This window comes from Magnolia sinica, chromosome 4, assembly GCF_029962835.1.
Source record: "Magnolia sinica isolate HGM2019 chromosome 4, MsV1, whole genome shotgun sequence".
Taxonomy (NCBI): Eukaryota; Viridiplantae; Streptophyta; class Magnoliopsida; order Magnoliales; family Magnoliaceae; genus Magnolia; species Magnolia sinica.
Genome location: NC_080576.1, coordinates 25,774,573 through 25,801,838, shown reverse-complemented (window position 1 = coordinate 25,801,838; position 27,266 = coordinate 25,774,573). Strand labels below are relative to the sequence as shown.

Below are 27,266 nucleotides of genomic sequence, written 5' to 3'. Positions count from 1 at the left end.
TGGCAAAACCAATGGTGAAGATGCACTTTCTGTTTCTATTAAAAAAAGGTGTAGCCGTGTCACAATATAGGCTATGCAGTTTCCAATGCTTTGCGTAGGCACATTGCAGACAAGCATTCTTCAATGGCTTGGAAAAATCCACATTGCACCTGTTTGGTCAACCAAGACCCAACCTAAGTAATTCTACACCCTGTTTCTGAAGGCGAAGGTCTATGGATGCTGAAGCTCTTCTTTGTATCTTCTCTTTTGGCAATCATCACCAGAACAGCAACGGCAGCCTGGTGCTCTACTGTTGAGATGGGGACTGACCTCTTCCGAACTAGTTCTGTTCGATTACTCTGTTTATGATCCCTACTGCAACAGTCTTTCCCGACGATCGCAAGAAAACCCTCCCAAGAGCCTTACAATTAGAGAATTCTTCAACACAAACTGCCCTATCCAGAGCCACCTGAAATCAGAGGAGCTCCATGAGTGTCGCTGAGGCTGTTCTCACTTCTTTTTTTTCCTGATCTTAAATCACAACAAGAAGAGTGCATGTGCCCCATTCAGTGCAAGTGAGGCCCATGGTTCATTGACCCAAGACTGTTGTCCAACGGGCCACACCGGACAGGAAATGCCCCAAAATATTTTGGATGGGAATTTCCTAGCTGGGCGGCTCTGGCTTCTTTCCGCACTGGCTTACTTCCCTAACCATCCATCCATTTGTGGGCTATTGAAGTATGTTGTCAAAAACATTATCGAATCGCACATCGTAATAGAGGTTGAATCATATCAAATTGTAAATTGCAAGATTTTTTTCTGATTCATTTAAAATATTGAAAAATCAGAAAAAATTAAAAACACATCAATCGTTAATTTGCACCATGCAAAGTAATACGTGTCATGACATCGGTAATTGAGAACTTGTATGGAATCCACTGAGCGTGATAGAGTTAAAAATGACTTGTTTTTCCTTTTATGATTTTTCTTTCAAGAAATTTACCTTTAGAAAACATACAAGTGTACTTCTATAATTTTTACCTTTACTGAGTGTGGGATTATGTTGGGAATACCAGCACTTGACTTTGTTGACCAAAGAAAAAGATATTTTGATTTCTCTTGTTTGAGTTTTTGAATATCAAAATCACAAATCTTCTCTTATAAAGAATAAAATAAAAAATAATTGACCTTTTTAAAGCTATTCTCAAATCCCCCACCAATTAAAAAACATAAAATGAAAGCCAAGTTTAAAAAGAAGAGAACAAGTTTTATTTGAATCCTAAATTGTAGGATTCAAATCATAGGATAGTACGATTCATCTAAAAATGGATTCAAGTTGGAATTCAAATCATTTTGCTGAAGATTCGACTCAAATAGTAAATTGCAAATTGTAGGGTTTTGACAACTATGAACTGAACAAAGGCAGAGGGCAATCCAACCAGAAATATTTTTGGGCAATCCCAAAAACTACATGGGGACAATGTTGTCATATGTGATTGCATATCATGGCTCAGATCGCTTATGCCATGGTCGCATATGCCATGCAAGAAGTAAGCCATGATTATGCCATCACATAATCGCACATAATGGCCAATAGTCAAGTTTCGTGTAGATTGTAATAAGTTGTAAGTTATAACTTGTATTGTATGCATCAACTCATCAAGATTCAAGTTATTAATACAATTTCTATATTTGTAGTTTTCAATAATTAATTCCTTCTTAGTGTTAACTTGTCAATTATTTAAATCTGTTTTGTTATATATAATATAATATAACTCAACATATAGATGACCTAATAGTCAAACTACAATGAAATAGGTAAATAAACCCAATCCAATCACTTGTACTAATTATACATAGTTTTCTTAAAAACTATTTTTACTTTTTTTTCAAATTTTTAAATTTTCAAAAAGAGAAAAAAAAAAGCCATCAACCTGAGCGATCGATAATGCAATTTTATGCGATTTGACAACATTGCACGGGGGCCCAATCATATTACTGATCCTGAGCACCAAGCCATGGGCACCAACTGCATGGAATGAGCCCATCAGGAATTACAGGGCCTAATGACTGAACAGCAATGCTGAAAATATGTAAACACCCAATGCACCAAAAATAGCAACCAATGGAGAAAAGTATGGTTGGAAAGCTGGATATACAGGGACTAGAATACTGGAAGCAGTGTAAGAAAAGCAATAGTGACCAAGCCTTGGGTTGCCTCAGGGTCAACCTTAGCCAGACCTGATAATGAAAGGCCCATGCCGACCCGATTAATCAGGCACAAACTCATCCCAATGTGCAATTTCTGCATGTACATTAATGGAACAAATTGATAAAAATACAGTTAATCTGCATTATTATCATCACGGTTCAGAGTCTTCAGTTTGCCCTGAGCCAACCCAGGAGCATGGTGACCAGGATGCAAACCCACCTGAACTTTTAGAACCAACCTGGCCCAGTGGTCCCAGATTTCTAAGCATTAGCTTGGCCTGTCTTGAAGTCCTGAGTTTTGCAAACTAAAAGCAATTCAAAGATAATGATATTTTACCTCTATTACTGCACTCTGTCTTGCTAGAAGACAGCGCGGTGCCTTTTTAGAGACCTTGCCTGTCTTTGGATCAAGCAGAGACAATATCCTCACCACTTTCGCAGCCTCCTTTGCATGATGCACGTGAAACTCCACCTGCAGTTTCCATGTGAATTAGGTGAAAGTGCAACGGCAAGCTCAAATAACAAAAACAGAAGCTCGTTGGAGACGGCACCTGAGACCCAACTAGGATTGGCATTGAAATATCCAAGATAAGGATCTTCAGCTCCAAACATGTCGCAATCGCCACAGGGAAATCTGGGTGACAGAGCACTCCACCTGTCATCAGGCAATTTCCATCAATGCCTTGCAAACTGACTGATATATTGTCTCCTGCTCTTGCAATGCTGCACGTGCCAGAATCCCGTTCAATGGACCGCACTGTGGCTGAATCTCCTGAAGGCAATACTAGAACCTGCAACCATTGCAAATAGCAGCAGTCAAAACAGTAACTGTAGCTACATTGGCAATACTAGTAGCTGTATTACCAATAGTGGCAGAAGCAGCGGTCATAGAACAAAACCACAAATAGCCCAGAAATTTTAAATGCTAGACTTGCCAACAGATCTCCCACCGGACACTGATCACCAACAGTTCTCCCAAAGATGGGGAAAATGCCATTGTCATGATTCTTGGAAAAAACAGGGGAATACCAGAGTCCAGATAATTCAGAGGAGATCAACATATTCTTTCCTGTGATGACAAGCATAAATCCCAAACTTTTTGGAAGTGATGGGTTCTGCTGCACGATGCATGCATCTACTTGTGGCCACACATGCCAACCTGGCACCACCACCACCCCCATCATCATCATCTAAGCCTTATCCCAATTAGTTGGGGTTTGCTGCATGAATCCCATTCCACCATTCCACTCTATAAAGGGCCACATGCCAACCTGGCATATATGTAGGAAATCCAGGCAGTGCATCAGGTAGGCCCCAGAGTGTAGATAGCATTGCCCATAGGTAAGGCTAGTAAACTCACTAGGTCAGCTGTGTATGTATGAAACAATAGACAATGGGGAAAAACATCTACCATTGACCATCCATGTGTGGACCACTTAATGTGGACTGACCTGATTTTGGGCCATATCATCTATATGGTAGAAAGGGTCATGTAAAATTAATGTGCCAAGTTGGCATGTGTGATTGGTCATAGAGAACTGTGTTGACCTGGCAAATTCTAAAAATGATGGTGGCGGCATCAATGGTGACAAACATGACATGGTGCTTATTAATAACCAAAGTACCCATCATTTAAAATAATTACTGAATGAAATTGTCATAGAACTGACAAGATTGCACCCTCTCGGTGCAGTGCCCAGACCTAGTCCACAACGTGGGGTACCTCAACCTAGAAAGTTTGCGTCTGTGGATATTTGCTTGATTTATTCAATTACAAATACAAGGTCTACATGAAAAATCCATACCTTAGAACCATTTTTTAGAGCTCCCATCTCCAGTTTACCGTTAACTGCTACCTGGCCCAACGAATGTGACTTGATGACATCACATATGGGCATACGAAGTGGCTTTGAGACATCCCTCAAAGGAGGTTGCAACGAATCGATGGCATCCAACAAATGTGGTCCTTCATACCTGCAATGCACTTTTCTTAGTTCTCAAAGCATGGAATGTGACATCAATAATACTTGAATAGAAGTGTGTAAGCCTTATGATGAGGATGGGGCTAGTATTAAGGACTTGGAGGTGATAAATAGGGTGTTATTGCACAAGTTGTTGTGGAGGTTCAGGTTGGAAGAAGATGCATTAGGAGGGTCATGATTGCTTCCAAATATGGTTGTGGTGTTGGTGGATGGTGCACCAAGAAATCATACTTGTACAGAGCGAGAGCGATCTGGAAAAGGATTCTATCCATAAAATCAAGTTTCAATGAAGGGGTTAGCTTTAGTCTTGGGGATTGGAAGAAGATTCGATTACCGAAAGATGTGTGGGTAGGGGATACACCGTTGAAAATTTTGTTTTCAATAATTGCCCGTCTGTCTCCATCCCACAACATCCTGGTCACACAATGTGCCTCGATGTGCGGTATCTCTGTGGTGTAGTCTCCACCATGCCGCGTATTCCTTTTGGATGAAGAATTGGCTGATTTGGCTTTGCATCTTAATCTCATTCATTTGTATCAACCAACAAACGGGAAAAATTACCAAATGGTATGGCAAAGGGGGAAATCAGGGAGTTTCTCAGTTAGGTCTTTCTACTCTATGCTTTACAAGATAGAAGTCGATGTTGTGTTCATGAATACTAAGCATGTATGGTCCAATGCCACTCATTCAAAGATCACAGCTTTTTGTTAACTTGTTGGTAGAGAAAGGATCTTAACTACGGACAATCTTCAGAAAAGGGGAATGATTTTACCCAATATATGCTTGTTGTGTGGTGCTAACTCGGAATTAGTCAATCACCTCTTCATCCATTGTCCGTTTGCTGCCAAGGTGTGGAATGCCGTTTTCTCCATTTTCAATGTTTCTAGGGTCATGCCGAGTTCTATTGGGAATTTATTGATGGCTTGGCATGGTGCGGAAGTAGGGAAGGATCTTAACTATGGACAATCTTCAGAAAAGGGGAATGATTTTACCCAATATATGCTTGTTGTGTGGTGCTAACTCGGAATTAGTCAATCATCTCTTCATCCATTGTCCGTTTGCTACCAAGGTGTGGAATGGCGTTTTCTCCATTTTCAATGTTTCTTGGGTCATCCCGAGTTCTATTGGGAATTTATTGATGGCTTGGCATGGTGCGGAAGTAGGGAAGGATAAGAAGGCTTTATAACTACTGTGTCTGTTGGTGGGTCTTTAGCAAGGTGTTCCGTAGCAGCAATGGTGGGCATAACAGTGCCCACGTGCCCACCGTTACGGATACGTTGAATTGGCGTAACGGCCGATACGGGGGGTGTAATGGCCAATATGCCCCTGAATCGGGTTTTTTTTTTTCTTTTTGCTCCAAATAATTCAGAAATTTGTAACTATTCCAAATATACATTCATTTATGATTTTAAACATATTTATGGTAGTATAATGGTCCAGACTTTGGTAAGAATGTTGTATCAGTTGCCTGATGAATTTATGGATCTGACAATTTGGAATTGACGACAAATCTTTTATATTTATTTTTTCTAATGATATAATATCAATATAAATTTATTAGAATAAATGTAATACCAAAACATCTCATATTTATAGCTTTTACTATTATTTATACTATTTGTGTATTACATACGTTTTACTCGTGTATATTTCATTTCAACATACAAAATATAAAGACTGTCCTATTATGTAATTCATACAACTAGCAATTTGATATCATTTCTTTTAATAGATCTTAAGAAAAAATTAAAATTAGATTCGAGTAAAAAGTGTTGTCAATTTGGGGCTGATTTGGCGGACCACTCGGCCCCAAATCATCCTAAAACTCATGCCATTTATTGGCACTTATACCACTAATGGATCCACGGACATTCATTGGAGAGTGAAGAATGGAAAATATCAAATGGTCCTATTTCAAAAAAACAAGTGTCTGCAAATTAATGGTTAAAATCATTCAAACAATTTGATTCTGGGATTGTGACTTAATAACAATGGTCTAATAATTTAATTGATTAATTTTGAGTTAATATATGCCTCTTAATCTCATACAATTTTTTTAGCCCTTGTATGTGGAGCCCACCTCAATATGTGTAGTATATCCATGCCGTCCATCCATTTGCCAACTCATATTAAGTAATGGTCCAAAATATGAGGCAAATCTAGGCCTCAGGTGGACCACTAGTGAGTGAGGCCCTGAACATGGGGCCCACCTTGATATATTTGTTTATCCATGCCATCCATCTGTTTTGCCAACTCATTTTAACGTATGTTCCCAAAAAATGAGTTAGATCCAAATATCAGGTGGACCGCTAGTGAGTGGCCCCTTGAAGAAGAAGAAGAAGAAGAAGAAGAAGCAGACAAACAGAGAAGAGAGGGCCGCACAGCAGCCGCAGCAGCCACAACAGCTGCAATCGATGAAGAAGAAAAGAAGAAGAAAAAGGTAAGGCACCAACTGAATGGATGGTTTAGATTGATGACTGGAATACTTTTGTCATAAAATATCATGCCAATTCCCATTTCTAGAGGCACTAGATCATCTCCCTAGACATACATGGACATATACATGCATATATTCATAGCTAAAAACTTTATCTACTAGGATAACAAGATACAAGTCATATGAAATGTTAGTAAATTACTACCACATCGATATGAGAGGTATAACTCACCAAGATGATAAACGGGCATCAGATGCAGCAGCCACCAAATTCTGATTTTCCATGGCACTCAAAGGGATCCACATCATCAACGATTCCTTGAACCCACACAAACGGAGAAATGTGCCGAGTTGCAATTTTATGTTATCAAACCTTTCCTTGGAGTACTCCACAACATCCATTTTATTAACAGCAACAATGATCTGTTCAACGCCAAAACTTCTAATAAGTTGTGCATGCTCCTTTGTTTGCCCTCCTCCATTTCCTTCCATACCGGCTTCAAATGAACCAATAGAGGCATCTATAACAAGAATAGCAGCATCTGCTTGTGTAGCACCCGATATCATATTCGGAACAAAATCTTTATGTCCTGGAGAGTCGAGCACAACAACATGGTATTTCTTTGAGTCGAAATATGCGACAGCCACTGTCATGGTTATACCTCTTTCCCTTTCTTCACCACTCGCATCTAGTGCCCATGCATATGCAAATGATCCTTTCCCCTGCATTTGAGAAATAACAGCACATCACATTCACAACAGCTAAGCTGTACTGACTATAAGCTGGATGTTGTAAGCAAAAACAATAACCATTTCAGTGAAAGGATACCTTTTGTTTGGACTCTTTCTCAAATTTATGCATTTCCTTCTGAGAAATCCGGCCCATAAGGTGTAGCAGTCTCCCCGATAGTGTTGATTTTCCAGAATCAACATGGCCAACCTATTACAACATTGTAAAAAGATAAAATGTATTTTTATAATGACTTAAAAGCAACAATCAAACCATGATCAAAATGTGTGAGGTTCAGCAAGATGAAAAGCTTACGATTGCAAGACTTAGTTGAGTCAGGGTTTTTTCTTCCTGAATGGGAAGCATCCATTTTTCTGGCTTATACTGGGCATGTGACGTCGGTCTTCTAGTATTTGTAGAACTTTTCGAAGATCCAGTGTTTCTATCCAAATTCAAATTGCGTAAATTGCTCATCAGGGCCTGTGGCTTGTCCTCATTGACAGCAGAACCGGTGCTCTCATCTTGATTAGGTTGACGAGCTTTAGTCGACAAGGCCGACGAACTCCCTCTCATTTTATCGTTTGGGAGAATTTTCATCTCACTGGTGCTTGAAGACACTTTTGAAGGTGGCAACTGCAAAGTGTTGGCTACAGAACAAAGTAATATAAACAAAAGAATGTTAAAAGTAAAGTTTGACAAGTTAAAGAAAAAGCAACCAAAAAAATGAAAATAAAATAGATTTGTTATTCAGTTACAGCGGTTAGAAACCTCTGTAAGCATGAAGACAACACAATGAACTACTATCACCAAATATATATTGTTTTAAGGTAGCAATAATTTATTAAAGAAAGGCACTGAGGTGGCACAAAGGACTATAACCGAAACTAGAAAGATAACACCAAACAACATATAAGTGAGAACTTCTGAAAAGTGTGCTATCCAGCACTTCAACAAATAGCATGGTGAGTTGGTACAGGTAACTAGAGAAAAAGGTAATAGCACGGTAATGAATTGGGAAGGGTAGGCACTAGTGATGCTGTCGAAGTCTTGTTTCCAAGTACCATAATGTCCCTTCTAATCCCAGTGTTCAATGAAACGATGAGAAAGGAATCTACCAGGACACTCATCAAGGCTTTGCATGACCCCATGATCAACTACACCCTCCATGATTCAATGAGAGAATCACATAAAATTTTCAGGTTGATAATAGCTTGCTAAAAGCATCCCAGAAAGCAGATATGGGGATTATACCAATGGAGCATTGGATCTATGGCCGTCTTTACCTCAGACATGGGAAGTAAACCAATGTGGATCTATGGCCATCTTTGCTAGCGTTTTCTGAGAGACTGCATGTTAATATTTGTTCCCTATACTTCTCTGATTATTCAATGCTCTTGGTATGCCATCAATAGCTGTTTGGCAAGTTTTATTCATGGCAGAAGATAGAATGTAAAGCGTCTTTCCATGGTCGTCAACCTCCACTTTCACTAACTAGCTACCCGTATTCAACGAAAGCACGAAAGTGCATAACCAAACTCTGCGAAAAGAGAAGGTCTGGACATCATACACAGAAAGTTGGACAATTTTGAAAGGAAAACATGGTTCTCTGCGATCTCCTTTTCGTTGACATTTACATTGCAAGAATAGCAATAGTTCTAAAAGAAGAGACTTAAATACAAATCACACGCCACTAGTATCCTCATAACTTCTATGCAATAGTCACAAGATACCTTTTGAAGCTTTCGTAGAAGAATTCTTCCCAGCTGAAACCATATCATGTGGAGAGAAGTTATCAAACTTGAAAGGGGCTGTTACCATTAACAAATATGACTTAGAATCCACATATGGCATACAAGAAAACTAAACTGGAAAACTGAGCTGGCAATAATGGAGAGAAAATGTACTGTCCTTTCAGGAGGTAACTAAATTTGAACTACAGCAACTAAATATATTTAAGCCATATGCCACCAGTTTCATCATAAATTCTATGCAAAAGTCACAAGATACCTTTTGAAGCCTTCATAGAGGAACTCTTCCCAGCTGAAACCATATCATCTGGAGAGAGGTTATCAAACTTGAAAGGGGCTGTTACCATTAACAAATATGACTCAGAATCCACATACGGCAGACAAGAAAACCAAACTGGAAAACTGAGCTGGCAATAATGGAGAGAAAATGTACTGTCCTTTCAGGAGGTAACTAAATTTGAACTACAGCAACAAAAAATATTTATAGAGTATGGCAGGAAAATATTAGAGGAATGGAAACTCAAAGCCACATGATTGCATGATTTTCTGATACACATCCTTCCTTGATTACACACAGACCTATATCTCTAGAGTGACTGCAGTAAGGAGCCATAAAAGCTTTCTGGAAATCATTAAAATGTCCACGAATATTTCCAAACCCATGGGAGTTATTGGTCCCTTTACTGAGAAAATCATAACTTAGCTGCTGAAAGATTATATCCATTTTGGGCGTTCCACGAGGCGATGATGCAAAAAGAGACTTGGCCATAACCGATACTCCAGAATCTTTGCACATGCCATCAACTGCATGAAACAGCTCCACTCTATAACTGACCAGAGGGGCATGAACATGATGCGGCAGAAAAAATGCTGGATGAGATGCAAATAGCACTCGCACAAGTGCCCTTTCCAGGTACTAAAAGTTCACACATGCACAGCCCAGTCTGCAATATTGCGGGCCAAATATCTGCATTTAATGGGGACAGCTGATCAAAATTATTAAGGGACTCGTTCTTTTTGTACACATGGCCAACCTGATAAGTGGATCAGCCTATTTTTTGGCCCAAGACATCCGAATGATCTACACCTGATGCCCACCTGATGATAGCTTAGATGCCACACGCCAGCACATTGGCATATGTCAGCCATGAGTTCCAGGAAAGTGCACTTGTGTGGGAGCACGCTTACAAAGGAATCAAGGCTGGACAGAGGTCCATTTACAGCACTTAATTTGTCAATGTAGGAAGATATGATTTAACTGAGGATACAGTCCTCAATAAAGTGTAATGAAAGAACAGTATTTGTGTAGCCAGCCCCAGTAGTCAAGATAGGGCTTAGATGGTGATGGTGATGGTGATGTAATTTACATCTCTGCAATCTGAAAGAAAATAGTTTCCAAAGCATATCACTCACCTTTTTTCTCAGCACCATTATTGGAAATGTTGACGGAAGAATCCCGAAAAACTCCACATATATCACATGAAGACAAACTTTCATCGTTATCATATGTACAAATGGAGCAGCGCCAAAGCCCAGACTTCGCAACTGCCTTGTCTCCCTGAGATGTTTCCCCTTCTGTAACAAAGATATGTAAAAGTAAACTAGCATCATGGAATGGACTAAGCTCAACCATGTAGTATACCTTCATATGCAATCTTTTTAACTTTTGACTCAATTTATGAAAGGCAATAATTAACAAAATGCAAGAAAAATAAACTTGGAGAGAAGCCTACTTCTTTCCTAGCATTGGCATCAACCACTTAATTGGCACATATGCTCAAATGTAACAGTTTCAAGTAATTTAGTTGCAAGTTTCATGGCAAAACCAAATGAGTCATTGATCACAACACAAATGCTAAGAGAAAAGTCTGCAGAAATTTAGGCTCATCATATGCTTGGGACAGCCATGTTGGCATGCAAACAGTGTTCAGTAAACATGCAACGGCGGGCCTGCTACTCTTTGCGGCAAACTACTTGATCATATACTTTCTGTTTTTGGTCTGATTGTGTGTGTGTGGCCCAGTACCAACTTGGCTATTTGTGCTTATTACTAGATAAAAGGAAGCTCCATGTGTGCACGTGCCTACTGCTCAAAGGTATCTAGCACATCACCGGCCTGTGTTTGCTCCTAGTTTATCTAAGAGGAAACCCATACCCTTTGAGTTAGTCCAGTAAGATTTTTGGGGTCCTGCTCTTGTTACCTCTTTTATATATATATATATATATATATATATATATTTGCACACATATGACCGGAGTTTATCTTTTAAAATCCAAGCATGAAGTTTTTGATATGTTCGAGTTTTTTTTTTTACAATAAAGTGGCCAACCAATTTCAATGCCCCATCAAAGTTTTACATTCTGATAATGGGGGCAACTATATGTCAAATGTCTTTTTGTCTTTCTTGCAGGATCATGGTATCTTGTCCTGAACATCATGTCTACACACCCTTCAACAAAATGGGGTGGTTGAGCGAAAGAATCGTCATCTTCTTGAAGTTACTCATGCCCTTCTACTTGGAATGAATCTTCCAAAACGATTCTAGGATGATGCCTTACTGTTGTTTTTCTAATTAATCGCATTCTATCTCAAATATTGTCTCACAAGTCTTCATTTGAAATCTTGCACCCACCGGACAAAATGTTCCCATGACCCCCTAAAGTTTTTGGGTGTACATGCTTTGTTTGGATTCTTGATGTGAGTGATGACAAGTTGTGTCATCGGGCCACAAAGTGTTCTTAGGTTACTCTCAGTCTCAAACGGGGTATAAGTGTTATGATCCTTTGACTTGTAAAAGGTATGTGTCAGAAGATGTCACATTCTTCGAAGAGATTCCATACTTTTCTACTGAAGAAAGATCTCTACACCATCCTCTTGCTAGTCAGAGGGAGTTTATACAATCTAATTCTAACTCTATACCTCTTCCAGTTTTATGTGTAGATGATATGCTATCTCCCTCATCTGTCCCAAAACTTATTCTTGTGAATCATCGACGAACTAAAACTTCTATTGATCACCCTCCTACCACTTCATCTACTCTTGTTGGTGGTTCACGCATAAGCTCTCACTCTCAACCTCACGACGATCTTCCTATCGCCTTACGTAAACATTCCCACTCATGCACAAAGCATCCCATTAATAATTTTGTTTCCTACCACCATCTTCACCTTCCTTCAATCTTTTATAGCTTCCATATCTTCCTCTGCTACCTCATACAGCTTGAAGGAAGCCATGAGTAGCCCTAACTGGACTAAGGCTATGATGGAAGAAATGCAGGCACTAGAGAAGAAGAATGCCTAGGAGATGGTTTCCTTACTTGAGCAAAAACAAACGTTGGATGCCAATATGTTTACACCACCAAGTATTGTCCAGAAGGTTTCGTCAACCATTATAAGACACAATTGGTTGTAAAACTTTAAGACATTCTCTCCAGTGGCAAACCTTAACTTTGTTCGTGTGGTTATCTTTGTGGCCGTAAATTTGTCTATGCCCTTATTTTAACTAGATGTATTAAAAAAAATACATTCTTACATGGTAATCTTGTTGAGGAAATCTATATGGGCCAACCTCAGGATTTTCCATGTCTCACGATTCACCCCTTGTGTGTCGCCTGAAGAAATCAATTTATAGTCTCAAACAGTCTCCACATGCCTTCTTTGATAAGTTCGGTCATGCTCTTCTGGACGTCAACCCACATGAGTTATGGTACAAATTGTCTATGTGGATGACATGTGTTGTTAGGAGATGATATCGAGGGAATGGTGGATGTTAAATCATTCCTCAAAACTCAATTTGAGATTAAAGACTTAGAGGCTCTTCAGTATTTTCTGGGGATTGAAGTCGATTGAACAAAGTCGGGAGTAGTGCTCTCTCAAAGAAAATATGCCCTTAATATGCCATCAAAGACAAGGATGCTAGGATGCAAGCCTACCACTATGCCTATGAATATTAATATGAAACTCAATCTTGATTATGGTGCTCTCCTCTCTGATCCAGGGACGCACTGTCGGTTGGTTGGTCGACCTATTTATCTCGCTATTACTCAATTGGATCTTTCTTATGTTGAGGGTATAACTAGTCAATTCATGCATACTCTCATGCATACCCCTCATACCATGCATTTGATGGTTGTGTATCATATCCTTCGGTATCAAAAGTCTGCATTGGGCAAAGGCTTGTTTTTTCAACAACATGGTCATCTTCACCTTTCGGGCTACTCCGATAATAATTGTGCTAGAAGTCTACATGATCGATGACGGTCTACCTCTGGATATTGTACGTTCGGCAACGGCGATATTGTCACCTGGAAGAGTAACAAGAAGTCCGTTGTTACATGTTCTTCTACCAAAGCAGAGTATATAGCGATAGCTCATGCAACATGTGAACTTGTTTGGCTTTGAACCCTCTTACAAGAACTTGGCTATAATCCTTCCAAGCCAATTCCTTTGCACTGTGATAATCAAACTACCATTCACATTGCCAACGATCCGGTGTTTCATGAGCGCACAAAGCACATTGAGATTGATTGTCACTTCATTCGGGAGAAGGTGGCTAATAAGGAGATTGTAACTCGCTTCATTCGCTGTGAGGAACAACTAGCTGATGTCCTCACCGTCAATCAGTCAAGATGCTCTTCTCCACATTACTGGCAAGTTGGGCATGATTGACATCTATGCTCCAACTTGAGGGGGAGTATAGAAAGATAATACAATGTACTTATATAATGTTAGTGTGTGGGTGAGTTTTGTACACGGTCTTTTTGTGCTCTTCAGGAACATGTAAGGGGGTTCACTAGTAATAGAATAAAAGTGTGTCTAGTCCTATGGCTTTAACACACAAAGGTGTTTCTCTCTCAAAACTCTCTTTTCTCTTCTTCTTCCCTTCTTTCCTTTTCCTCTCTTCTTCTTCCCCCTTCCAAACTTCTCAAATCAACTGGGACTTGCAAATAATCATGAATTTTAAAAAATCGTGCTTTAGAGACTTCCAAATTTGTTTGGCATTCCCATCTCTTCAATGAGACAATGACAAATAGAGATAAGCATCAATACTGAATGTCTAGCACTACAAATGAAGATCATGTATACATAATAGTATTATTGCCAACAACTCAAGCCTCGAAGAATAGTTGATGTTTTGTTGCATGACATACAATGCTACTAAAATGTCCTAGTAGCCTCCACTATGAGACAACATTTCCAAGATAATCTCTTTTATAAAAGATGACTACTTTCTTTCCATATGTGGCATTTTTCGAAGTATCCCCAATATCATCCGTATCCCCAGCTCGGCAATACTGATAATACTGGTAGTATTAGAAATTCCTAGTATCGATGATATATCGCCAAATTTCGTTAATGTATCGATATTGCCAATGTTTTTGACTATGTAAATTGCAGGTGTCTCTTGTATCACCAATGTATTGCTAATATCTTCAACTATGTACATTCCAAGTGTCGCTTGTATTGCCAATGTATCGGTGATATTTCAAAAATATAAGAAATGTATCGCCAATGTATAGATATCGCAAAATAATAATAATAATAATAATAAAATTGTTTTAAAAAAACAATTTCAAATTTTTTTATGGGTGCATGGTTGTATGATGAAATGCATGTGTGTATATGTATGCATGCATGGATGGATGAATGGATGTATACATGGATAGAAGGATGACTAGATGGTTGGATGGATGGGCGTGTGTGTGTGTGTGCATGCGTGCACGCATAGATAGATGGATCATGCACGTGTGTTTGTATGTATGTATGTGCATGCACAGATGGATGGATGGATCCACCATTTCCGCATGTTTCCCCAGTGTTTCCATGAGTCAACGATACATGCTTTTAGGCCCCATTAAAGGGAAACCTATTATTTGATTCCTAAATATGCAAATATGTGTTTTTTTCCCTATCATTTTATTCTTAAATACGCAAATGTGTATTTTTACATCTACTGAAGTTTCACTAAAAAATTCCACCATTTTCCCTATGTTTCCCCACATTTCCGGGAATCAACGATAATAATAAAATATTAAATCCGATAAGAGTCAACAATTTTAGGATCATCAAAAGTTATAGAACATGGGCTTGTAATAATAATAATATATATATATATATATATATATATATATATATATATATATATATATATATATATATATATATATATAATCTATCACTTATAGCAACTTGATTTATTTTCATTTTGGGCAAACCTCTTATGAATTTTATTTTTTTACAATTCTATTCTAATTTCAGAGCTCCCATAGATTTTGAAGTACGATGCGTGCTTCAATGGTACCGATAACCACAATAATCTTTTCATAAAAGATAACTAGTTTCTTTCCATATAAGTTGTTGTCGCTACTGCTACTTGATTTATTCTCATTTTGGGCAAACCTCTTGCAATTGGGTTTTTTTTTCACAATTCCGTTCTGATTTAAAGAACTCACATAGATTTTTAAGTATGAGGGCATGCTCCAATGGTACCAATAACCACTGTAAGCTTATCATGGTACAGCCAGATGTGGGGCCCACGAGATCAATGCAAGCCATCCAACCTATCCATCATATAGTCACCCCATATTACCATCAAGTGCCAAAAATCAGCCAGTTCCTCAGGTGGGCCACAACACAGTGAACAATGTGAGCAAGGACACCCACCCTTGATTTGCACAAGGGCCCACCTGAATCAAAAAACAGCCTGACCCTTCATCCAGGCCAGATGAGGGTTGGAACAGCCTAGATTGGGGGTGACCTCCATGAAAATCAAGGGTGAGCATTCCCTCCCAACCTGCAACCCATGATGTGGCCCACCTGAGTCGGACCTGGCGTTTAATATGCACTGAGGCAACCGATGGACAGGTTGGAATCCATACATGCATCACATGGGCCCCACATCTAACCAGTACCACTGTAAGTTTACACTGGCACTGGTACCAGTGAAGCACACCTCTTTTAAGTATTTCTGTTAAAGAGAAAAAACTTTGTCGGGGGCAGAATTTTCTACAGCACTGAGTATCACATATCCCAAACAATTCTGTTTCTTGGTCATATACATGCTAGAAAGGTAAGTTCAAATTCCTAGACGTCTCTTGCATTGCCATGATTGAATCATTATATACTCTCTAAGGGGAACGTGTCTCACACGCTACTAATAATAGATGAAATTTTGGTGCAACTAGCTGCTTGTGGGGCCCATCATGGTGTATGTATGGCATCCAACCCATCCAACAGGGTCTCCCATCCATGAAAATAGGACACCCCAAAAATCAGGACTGAACAAACATCACGTGGGACACCATAGAAAACAATGGACAACCATCCAAAAACTTCCAAATTCATTTAGTGGCCCATCTAATGGTTGGATCTCGGCTGAATTTTTAGTGCGTCATTTTCATGGTGGTGTATCCTTGATGGATGGGTTGGATGCAATACACAAACCACGGTGGACCCCACATATAAGTTGGCAAAAGCTTGAAACAAATATTTGGATGTCATAAGAGAATCAAAACCAAAAAAAATAATAGTGACGAAAGATTCCTACCATGTGATGCAAGATATGGATCTAATCAGACATTTTATGAGATTTCTTTTCCACGACTTTAGGAATAGCTTGTTAGATCTTAGGATATTGGGTTGTATGAAATTAATTACCTATTAAGGAGACAAAATTATCTTAATCGAGGTTTAGGTGGGGCAGGTTCCCTTAAAATTAGACATTCAGAGTTAGCTTCTAATGGATAAGGAAGATATGTGTGAAAGATGGTCAAAGAGAAGAACTATTAACATTTCCTGTTTGGGGGCCGTAGCCCCTTGAAATGGCCTATATTAACATAAAACCTTGCCTTTTTATTTTCCATCCATGGATCGTTAGTAGCTAGCTAATTCTAGAAACTTCAGCATGAAGTTTTCCATGCCATATGCAGGGAATTTTCTCAAGAACAAGGGACCCAAAAAAAAACAACAACAACAACAACAAGTCAACAACCACCCCTGTCGAGAGGACATAAGCAATTTGCAAGCATATGTTAAGCACAAGCTGAAAGGTGGGGAAAAATGAAAATATAAGAACTAACATAAAAATTAAGAAACAATGGGGCGTGTTGCCAAGAAGCCCAAACAGTGGATTAAGATTTATTCATTGTTTTTTTTTTTTTATGAATGCTAATAATATTCAAGGGTGGGAAAATTTTAGGCATATAGATGTGAATAAGAAAAGAAAAGCTGAAGTAGTTACCATCTACTTCTACATCATAATCATAGTCATAATCATCATAGTAATCATCATATTCTTCATCATAATCAACTCCATGATATACTTTGCGAGGCATTTTCCTGAATACACAGAATTAGAAAGAAAAAAAAAATCAATTTATTAGCACATGATGCAAATGATAGATAGGCCAAAACAGGTTAAAGAAACATTACAGCACAAGAGAAGTATGGAGAGTTACTGAACCATAAAAAACCAACGTACCCGAAGGACCGTAGAACACTGCACTTAATAACTCCCCATCAAGTTGAGGATGAAGCCAGCAACTAGAATGATGTTCAAAATGGCATGATGTCAAGTTTTGGGCATCGGGTGAAGATAGAAGCTGGAACTTCTTAGGACGTGGACATAATTTAAGGGGCAGCCAGATGAAGTTTAATGTTTCCCCTTATAAATCACTCTCTTTCCCTGGTTTAGTAGGATGCCCCTCAATGCGTTTGGTAGTGGTGTGGAAACTAGGATTAGCTGCTAGAAAACCTTTGCCACCATGAGAGAAACTGCACATGAATAACAACTCATTACGGCTATTCAAGTAAAGGTTTGGACATCCCGACCTCAGCTGCAATGATGACCACCTCACATTGCTTGGAATGAAATCTTCCACATATACTATATTAGGGCCTGTTTGGAAAGATGCATTGCATTGCATTAGATGGAATTAACACTAGTATTACACAATGATTATGTCTAGAAATACCATGGTATTTTGACCATCCAATTCAACATTTGGGATCGAATTCTTCCTTTGAGCAAAACATTGTATTAAATTAAACTAGAGTTTGGTGGACGTTGGAATTATAATCAATGAACCATATTTCAAAACTGATGCATATCACCTATATTCATATGTAACTCGAGTGTCACGTGTAAAGGGTGAATGTGGACGGTCAGCGTGATGGATAAAACACATGAATCAATGTGAGGCCCACATATGTAGTTGATTTCGAAATCCACCAGAAATCATGTTGTATCCCCTACTAGGACTGGAAGGTCAAATAGCCAGATTAATCCAATCTTTCCTGTCGATTCCAAATGCTGCATGGAATATATATGCCACCTAATGCAATGTAATACCAACTAATCCCATGTTCCAAACAGGCCCTTAGAAAGTACTTGCAAAAGATTTGGATAGTTCCCACTTCTTTTCTATGTTATATGGCCAGTATGATTAAAGCAAACACTTTCAAGTGTGTTTCTGAATGACAAAAGAAGATTGTATTTCGATTTATCATTGGAACCAATGAACTTTTTTGCTATAAACTTTTTGCACAAGGGGCAAGACTGGATCCCATTTCACTCACTCCCCTGAGGCTCTTTTTAAGATGGTTGATTTTCTTATTAAGAAGCATAAATTAATGCCATATGATACGAGTGAACATGCTAAGATGAGATTTAAAATTAAAATGTTTCATTAAAAAAGTATATTAAGACAAGATTTGAAGTTTTTTTTTTTTTTAAAGGAAAGAATATCGGCAAAACTTCACTTGGATACTAATGTTTACAATTCATACATGTCAGTCAGAGCTCTATCAGTCTAAATAGTACAAGATATGCCTGAATTTCATCTATTATGTAATAATAAGGTATAAGTGATTTATAGAGCTATATCAAAGTTGAAGATAGACATAAGTCCTATATCCAGGTTGCATATTTCTGGCCTATTCATATAAACAACATTATGATGGTCATAAGATATTTTTGTTTCATCCCACAATGGCAGAATTCATATACCTTACGCCAACAAACTTACAGCAGATTTCTATTATTAACAACGAATACCAAGTCCCATTAGTCATGCACCATGTGTATATATCAAACTGGACCACTGGAAATTTTCTGAAACAGACCATTATCCAACTCCAACCTAATGAATTGACCAGGTCTGGTCCACTCAATAAACAACTCGAATGCCCCACACATATGGAGGTGCCTGTGGGCTGAGTAAAGCTCAACTCACACATATCAGCTACAAACCAAGCATTTGCAAATAAAATAATATATATAACACTGTTGGGGGACCGGGGAAGCTCACGGAGATGAATCAAACAAAGTACTCCGAATTTAATGTGGAAAAACCCTTTCGGGAAAAAACAACCGCACAAAGTGACAAATATCACTATGAAAGCAGAAATTACAAGAGATAGAGAGAATACCTGATTCGAACAAGCCTCGAATCTCCCCTTACAAGCCCTTGAAAACCCTAGGAACGAATTAGAAAGCTCTGAGATACACCCTAGTCCCGATTACACCCATATTTATAGCCTCTAGGAGATTCACAATCGGAATAGGAAACAAATCCCACACTTACATAACTCTGCGTATTTTCTGCGCAATCGTTTGATGGCACCTTTGATGGGACTTCGATGGCATCGAACAGCCTTCAATGTCATCGAACAGTCTTCGATTGCATCAAACTAAACATCAAACGTTCCAACGATGAATCATGGATTTTCTTGATTTTTCCGATGGCAGCAATTAGGCCTTCGATGGCATAGAGCCGGACACCTAAAGTGTCCAGCAACCAACATGAGAAATTCTGGATTTTTATGATGGCATCGAAGTCTGCTCGATGGCATCGAACTATCATCGACGGGCATGTTGATTTACAAATTTAAGACATCAATCAACAATCTCCACCATGTCTTCAATCACCAGTCTTTATAGCTCATTTTTCCTCATTTCTAATTATGCATTGCATCATAGCTCCACCATCACTTCTAGTGCACACTCCGTCTTCCTTTTACGCCTTCGCCAAGCCCAGAGAAGTTGCACAGAACTTGAACTTCTCTGTGGGAACCACACAAATAAGCACGTCCTCCGGATTCACGCTCGTGTGAATCTTCTCCAGAGTCACACCTCCTTCCTCAAGCACCTATCGGATAAAATGGTGATGAACATCAATGTGTTTAGTACGTAAATAATAAACAGAATTTCTAGCTAAATTGATCGCGCTTTCGCTATCACAATTGACTAACACGGCCTCCTATTAAAGCCCCAACTAATTTATCATCCCTCTCAACCAAACACCTTCCTTGAATTCCTCCATCATTGCCATATACTCAGCTTTGGATGTAGAAAGAGCTACCACAGACGGAAGCTTCGACATCCAACTGATTGCTCCACCCGCTAGCACAAACGAGTACCCTTAAGTCGACTTTCTAGAATTTATACTACCCTCGTAATCAGAATTCACATACCCAACTAACTTGGCCCCTGATTTCTCAAAAGATAAGACATAGTCTTGCGTACCTCAAATATATCGAAGTAACCATTTCATTGCTTCCCAGTGTTGCTTTCCGGGGTTAAACATATATCTGCTAACAACACCAACTGCATGTGAAATATCCGGTCTAGTACAGACCATGGCATACATCAAACTGCCCACCGCATTCAAATAAGGCACACTTGACCGGCAGTTAAGAAGATCGACGCTCTGCTTTCAACCCGTTTATCCAAACTGTTTGGGTTGGGTTTTTTCGTTCTTTCAACGTTTCTTGGTGTCTGCAGGAGAAGATCGACGCTCTGCTTTCAGTGTAGCACAGTGTGCATATAGGCAAATCCAAAACCATGGAGGATGGCGCTCCTAGCCGTCTGGTGGTTCATGTGGGAAGAGCGAAACAATCATTGTTTTCGAGACAGGGCTAATTACGCTGACTTTGTTTTGTCTAAGGCTAAAAGAGTCGTTATTGAATGGGCTGCTAATGTTGCTTCTTTTAAAGACAGCGATTTTTCTAGGTTTCTAGCTCTGATCTGCTATGTTAGCGGATCGTCTATGTTTCTGTTTTCTGTTTTTTCTATTAATAAAATCGTTATCTTTCCAAAAAAAAAAAAAACCACACTTGACATAACCTGCTTTTCTTCATCCGTTTTAGGATATTGTTCTGAGGAAAGCTTAACATGAGCCGCGTAAGGAACATTAACCGGCTTTGCCATGTCCATCCCATACTTCAACAATATATTCTCAAGATATTCCTTCTGAGATAACCAAAGCCTACTCATTTTCCTGTCTCTGTGTATATCAATGTCGAGAACCCTCTTTACAACCCTCAGATCTTTCATCTCGAATATCCCTGATAACTGAGTCTTCAGTAAATCGATGACTAGCAATCAACATGTCATCGACGTACAATATTAAGATAATGAATTTTTCGTCACTCAACGTCTTGTAATAGACACAATGATCATATTCAGGTCGAGTAAACTTCGGACTCACTATGAAAGAATCAAACTTTTTATACCACTACCTAAGCGACTGTTTCAGGCCGTACAACAACATCTTTAACCTGCAAACCTTGTTCTCTGCCCCTTTTATTTTGAAGCCTTCTAGTTGTTTCATATAGATTTGCTCTTCCAATTCCCTATGCAAGAATGCAGTCTTTACATCCATTTGTTCCAGCTCGTGATCGTATTGGGCAACCAGTGGCAACACAAATTTGATAGATACTTGCTTAACAATTAGCGCGAATATCTCAATGAAGTCAACACCTTCGCTCTAAGTGTAACCCTTGGCAACCAACATTGCTTTGTACCTATCTCGTTTCTTCTTGAAGATCCACTTGCACCCGATCGCTTTTCGGCCAACAGGAAGCTCCACCAACTCTCACGTCTCGTTCTTATATAAGGAGTTCATCTCATCGTCCATGGCTACTTTCCACTTTTCCACATTAAGCTCATCAAGAGCCTCCTGAAAAGTAGATAGACCCCCCTCATCCGTAATAAAGGCATATGCTATATTAGAGTCATCCATATATCTCGCCTGTAACCTGCAATCTCGCGGCGGATTCCTTCTCATAGGTGGTTGCTCCACCTCCTCCTATATCTCTATATGTGCATTTGTGTCAGCCTGAGTGTCATCTATGTCTATTTGAACATCCACAACCAACTTTTCTAGTTCCTCGTGCACATCCTTACGGAACAAGGATCCTTTGTCAAACTTGACGTTACGATTGATGATGATTTTACATGTGGCTCAGTCATACAGCCTGTACCCCTTCACACCACCACCATAGCCAACAAAGATGTACTTTTGAGCCATTTGGTCTAGCTTCTCTCTCTGAATTGATGGTACATGAGTAAGCTTCACAACCAAACACAAGCAATCCTGAGTAGTCCACCTGTTGAACATTCTATACTTCCTCTGGAATTTTGCAATCAATGGCCATAAAAGGAGATCGATTCACTAAGTAACAAGCCGTATTATGGCCTCAGTCCACAATTTCTAGCCTAACCCAGCATTATTAATCATGCATCGGACCCTCTCTAAGAGAGTCCAATTCATCCGCTCAGCCATACCGTTTTGCTCTTATGGCGCACTGTGTTGTACCTCACGATCCCTTCGTTCTTACAAAATTGATTAAATTCACCTGAAGTAAATTTTTCACCATTTTGTACTTAGAACCTTCACCTTTCACCCTGACCGTTTTGTCAACCATTGCCTTCCACTGCTTGAAATTGATGAAAATTTTTCATGAAATAAACTCATATTTTACTAGAGTAGTCGTCAATGAATGTGACGAACCATGATGACCCTTCAACGGAAATCATAGGTGACGGCCCCCATACCTCAGAATGCACATAATCAAGAACACCCTTACATTCATGTTTTACAGATTTAAAAAATAACCTTGAACGTTTACCATATATATACAGTGCCCGCATATACTTAAATTAAAACTTTTAAAAGTTGGAATTAAACAACGGTCAGAAAGTACCTTCATACCCTGCTCGCTCATGTGGCCCAAACGTGTATACTACATACATGTAGACATGGAATCCGCTACAAACATTGCAATTCCACCCAATGAAGCAAGGTGTCCTATATCGGTTACGTATCGGCCGTATGTAACAGTAACGATGGGGTCCGTTACGCGATACGGGGGCGTAACGGGCGATGCCCCGATTTTGCTACCGTAACGGCAAGCCCGTAACGGTCGAATAACGGTCTTTTTTTTTTCATTTTAAGCTCTGTTTTTTCTATTTTTTTTTAACCACTTGCTTCCAAACTGTTTCTCAATCATTCTATTACTATTTTCGACCAATCTTGGCTTGATATTTGAGATAAAAACACATTATATTATGGATTTTCTTGAATCGAAGCTTGGTGGGCCATTTTTCAAAAATTCGTCAAAAATAGGTATTTATACTTTTTATTGTATGTTTTGCTGTTTTAATCATATAATATGATGTGTTAATCATAGTAGAACATGTTAATGTACATTTTACAGATTTATGGTGTCATTTTATATTCTTTTTCTATTTACACAGTAATTTTGGCCATTTTTTATAAAATTCGAAAAATCATTTTCTTATGAATGGTTTGTTGTTTTAATCATACAATATGATGTGTTAATCATAGTAGAACATGTTAATGTGCATTTTACAGATTTGTGGTGTCATTTTATTTTTTTATATTTTTTTCTATTTACGCAATAATTTTGGCCTTTTTTTTTTAATTCGAAAAATCATTTTTTAATATATGTTTTACTGTTTTAATCATTCAATATGATGTGTTAATCATAGTAGAACATATTAATGTGCATTTTACAGATCTGTGGTGTCATTTTATATTTTTTTTTATTTACGCAATAATTTTGGCCCTTTTTTCTAAAATTCGAAAAATCATTTTTTAATATATGTTTTGCTGTTTTAATCATATAATATGACGTGTTAATCATAGTAAAACATGTTAATGTGCATTTTACAGATTTGTGGTGTCATTTTATATTTTTTTATATTTTTTCTATTTACGCAATAATTTTGGCCCTTTTTTAATTCGAAAAATCATTTTTTAATGTATGTTTTGTTGTTTTAATCATACAATATGATGTGTTAATCATAGTAGAACATGTTACTGTGCATTTTACAGATTTGTGGTGTCATTTTATATTTTTTTCTATTTACGCAATAATTTTGGCCCTTCTTTTTAAATTCGAAAAATCATTTTTTAATGTATGTTTTGATGTTTTAATCATATAATATGATGTGTTAATTATGCATTTTACAAATTTGTGGTGTCATTTTATATTTTTTTCTATTTACATACTAATTTTGGCCCTTTTTTTAAAAATTCGAAAAATCATTTTTTAATGAATGGTTTGTTGTTTTAATCATACAATATGATGTGTTAATCATAGTAGAACATGTTAATGTGCATTTTACAGATTTGTAGTGTCATTTTATATATTTTTTTCTATTTTCGAATTAGTGACTTTATGTTTTTATTTGCTTATATTAGACAGGTTTTAGAGCTTCTTAAGGTTTAGTTAGAACATAAAGTCATCTTTATTGACATAGGTCATACACTCATAGTCATACTCACATCAAGGTGTCCCGTATCGGTATCGGTTGGCGTAACGGTACCCTCCGAAACCGATACGGATACGGGGGCGTAACGGCGATACGAGGCCGTAACGGCCCGTAACGGCGCAAATTTTTTTTTTTTGCCAAAAAAATATAAAAAAATATGGATTAAATCCAGAATATTCTAAGCATTCCAAATATGCATTCATTTATAAATTGGAACATGTTTATAGTGGTGTAACGGTCCACTCTTTGGTAAGAAGTTGTATCGGACTGTCTGATTAATTTTTTAACCAGGTAACTTGAATTTGACTACAAAATTCATATATTTAATTTTTTAAATATGTAATTTATATACTTAACATCTTGATATCATTTCTCCCAATAGTTCTTTAAAAAAATAAAATTAAATTCAGGTAGATGGCGTTGCCAATTTGGGGCTGACTTGGAGGACCAATTTATTCTCCAAATCAGCCTCAAATTCATGCCATTTATTGTCATTATCCCACTTATAAATTGGTGGACATTTATTGGATAGTGAATCATAAAAAAAAAAAAAAAAATCAATAGGCCCTATTTTAAAAAATAAAAGTTCACAAATTAACAATTAAAACTATTCAAATAATTTGATTTTGGCATTGTGAGTTAGCAATTGCAGTCCATAATTTAATTGTCAAATTTCAAGTTAATATATGTCTCGTGTACAATTTTTTAAGGTTTGAATTAGGAGGGACTCGGATGTAAAGTGCAGCACACGTGTCAAAGTTTTTTGGGCCTCACCCGTGATGAATGTGTTATATCTACACCATTCATCCATTTTGCCAAATAATTTTAGGGCATGAGCCCAAAAATGAGGCACATCCAAAGCTCAGGTGGATTGCACCGTAAGAAACAATAATAATTAAACGTTCACCATTAAAAATTTATTGAGGGCTAGAAAAGTTTTAGATCAAGCTGACATGGGTGTTTTCTTTTCATCCACGTCAATGTGACCCAATTAACAGGTTAGATTGAAAATAAACATTATAGTGGACTTTAGGAAATTTTTAATGGTGAGCATTCTATAACCACTATTTCCTATGGTATAGTGTGGTCCACCTGAGATTTGGATATTACTAATTTTTTGAATCCTGACTTAAAATGACATTGCAAAATGGATGGACGATATGGATAAAATATATACATTATGGTGAGGCCCACTTGGGTCTGATATGATTGGATTGAAAATAAACGTTACGTGCGCCCTAAATTATTTAACTGTGAAAATCATTATCCCTGCTGCTATTTTTGGTGTGGTCCAGATGATCTCTGGATATAATTCATTTTTTGGCTGGTGCTCTAAAATGATCTCTGAAAATAGGTGAACGGTGTAGATGTAATAAATACATCACCGTGGAGCCCATATAACTTTGCGAAAACGCTCACCTGCGAACCAATTCGTACGTACTACGTACGAACTTTTTTGAGAACCCATCATACGTGATGTGGATCCAAAATCTGAACCGTTCATGTGAATCAGCACCTCCTGAAACCCTCCGAGCCCAAGTTTTACTTTGATATGAAATTTTGGTGGGCCATGAAAAATGAAAACAGTTTCCTCCCTTGATTTGCATTTCTCTTTGCTATGGCCCACCAGAATATTAGATCGGGGTGAAAATTTTTCACATAGGGTTTTATGGGATTCCGCATCACATGGACCGTTCAGATTAGACACCCATGGCACGTGTGCAAAGGTGCGCACATGCGTAGGTGCGCAGGGGAGTAATCTCCTTTGAACCGTTCGTACAACTCGGAGCTCGAGGAGTGTCAGCGCTCGTCTTTGCGTGACACGTACCGCAATCAGCTACAGCAAATTTTAAAAAAAAACGGAAAGAGAGGGAAACGAAAAGAAAAAAAGAGGGAAAGAAAGAAAAGAAAAAAAGAGGGAAACGGGAAAGAAGAGATTGGGAGAGAGACAGAGAGAGAGAGAGAGAGAGAGAGAGAGTGAGAGAGAGAGGAAGAAGAAGAAGAAGAAAAAAGGAAGCAGCCGCAGCCGCAGCCGGGCGCAGCCGCAGCTGCTCGAGAAGAAGAAGAAGAAGAAGAAGAAGAAGAAGAAAGAGAAGAAGAAGAAGAAAAGAAAGGAAAAAAAAGGTAAGGTTTTTTTTTTTTGTTTTTTTTTTTTTTAAGGGCCCGTAACCCCGTATCGCGTAACGGGTCCCACCGTTACCGTTACATATCGGCCGTTACGGCCGAAACGTAACCGATTTGGGATACCCTGACTCACATCTAATCTATATCTAATTATCTAGTATCTACCTAAACCTAAAGAAATGTCTGGGTCTGGCCAACAACGAGTGAGGATATTGGATGGCAACATTGTGAGAGGGTTGGTGATACTAGGCACCAAATGAGGTGCAAGTATTGTAATAGAATAGTGACTGGTGAAATTACCCGTCTCAAACAACATTTGGCACATCGAAAGGGTCAAGTTGCGGCATATACTAGAGTACCGAAAGAGATAATGCTTTTAATGCAAGCTAGTCTGGATGAGTCGAAGGGTAAACGTGCTGCTGTACAAAAGAAGAAAGATGATGTTTTGGATGCAGCTCAACAGGAGGTGTTTGGT

General features: G+C 38.4%; 1 protein-coding gene across 8 annotated transcripts in view; it reads right to left on the bottom strand.

Annotated features, from left to right (window-relative positions):
* The window catches only part of LOC131242843 (uncharacterized), a 33,830-nt gene continuing 6,564 nt past the window's right edge, over nt 1-27,266 (bottom strand). For 2 of the 8 annotated variants that reach the window (XM_058241750.1, XM_058241752.1), the window contains 13 exons: nt 17,567-17,859; nt 17,327-17,424; nt 10,501-10,662; nt 9,667-9,891; nt 9,347-9,424; nt 9,070-9,147; nt 7,655-7,986; nt 7,439-7,549; nt 6,842-7,332; nt 3,996-4,164; nt 2,742-2,981; nt 2,528-2,662; nt 1-448 (listed from right to left, as the gene is read on the bottom strand). In XM_058241750.1, the coding sequence (XP_058097733.1) occupies nt 320-448; nt 2,528-2,662; nt 2,742-2,981; nt 3,996-4,164; nt 6,842-7,332; nt 7,439-7,549; nt 7,655-7,986; nt 9,070-9,147; nt 9,347-9,424; nt 9,667-9,891; nt 10,501-10,662; nt 17,327-17,420 (2,244 nt within the window). In that variant the 5' untranslated portion in view covers nt 17,421-17,424; nt 17,567-17,859 and the 3' untranslated portion in view covers nt 1-319. Of the gene's footprint in view, nt 449-2,527; nt 2,663-2,741; nt 2,982-3,995; nt 4,165-6,841; nt 7,333-7,438; nt 7,550-7,654; nt 7,987-9,069; nt 9,148-9,346; nt 9,425-9,666; nt 9,892-10,500; nt 10,663-17,326; nt 17,425-17,566; nt 17,984-27,266 lie in introns of all 8 variants that reach the window. The other 6 variants (XM_058241749.1, XM_058241754.1, XM_058241755.1 and 3 more) reach the window with 6 other exon arrangements.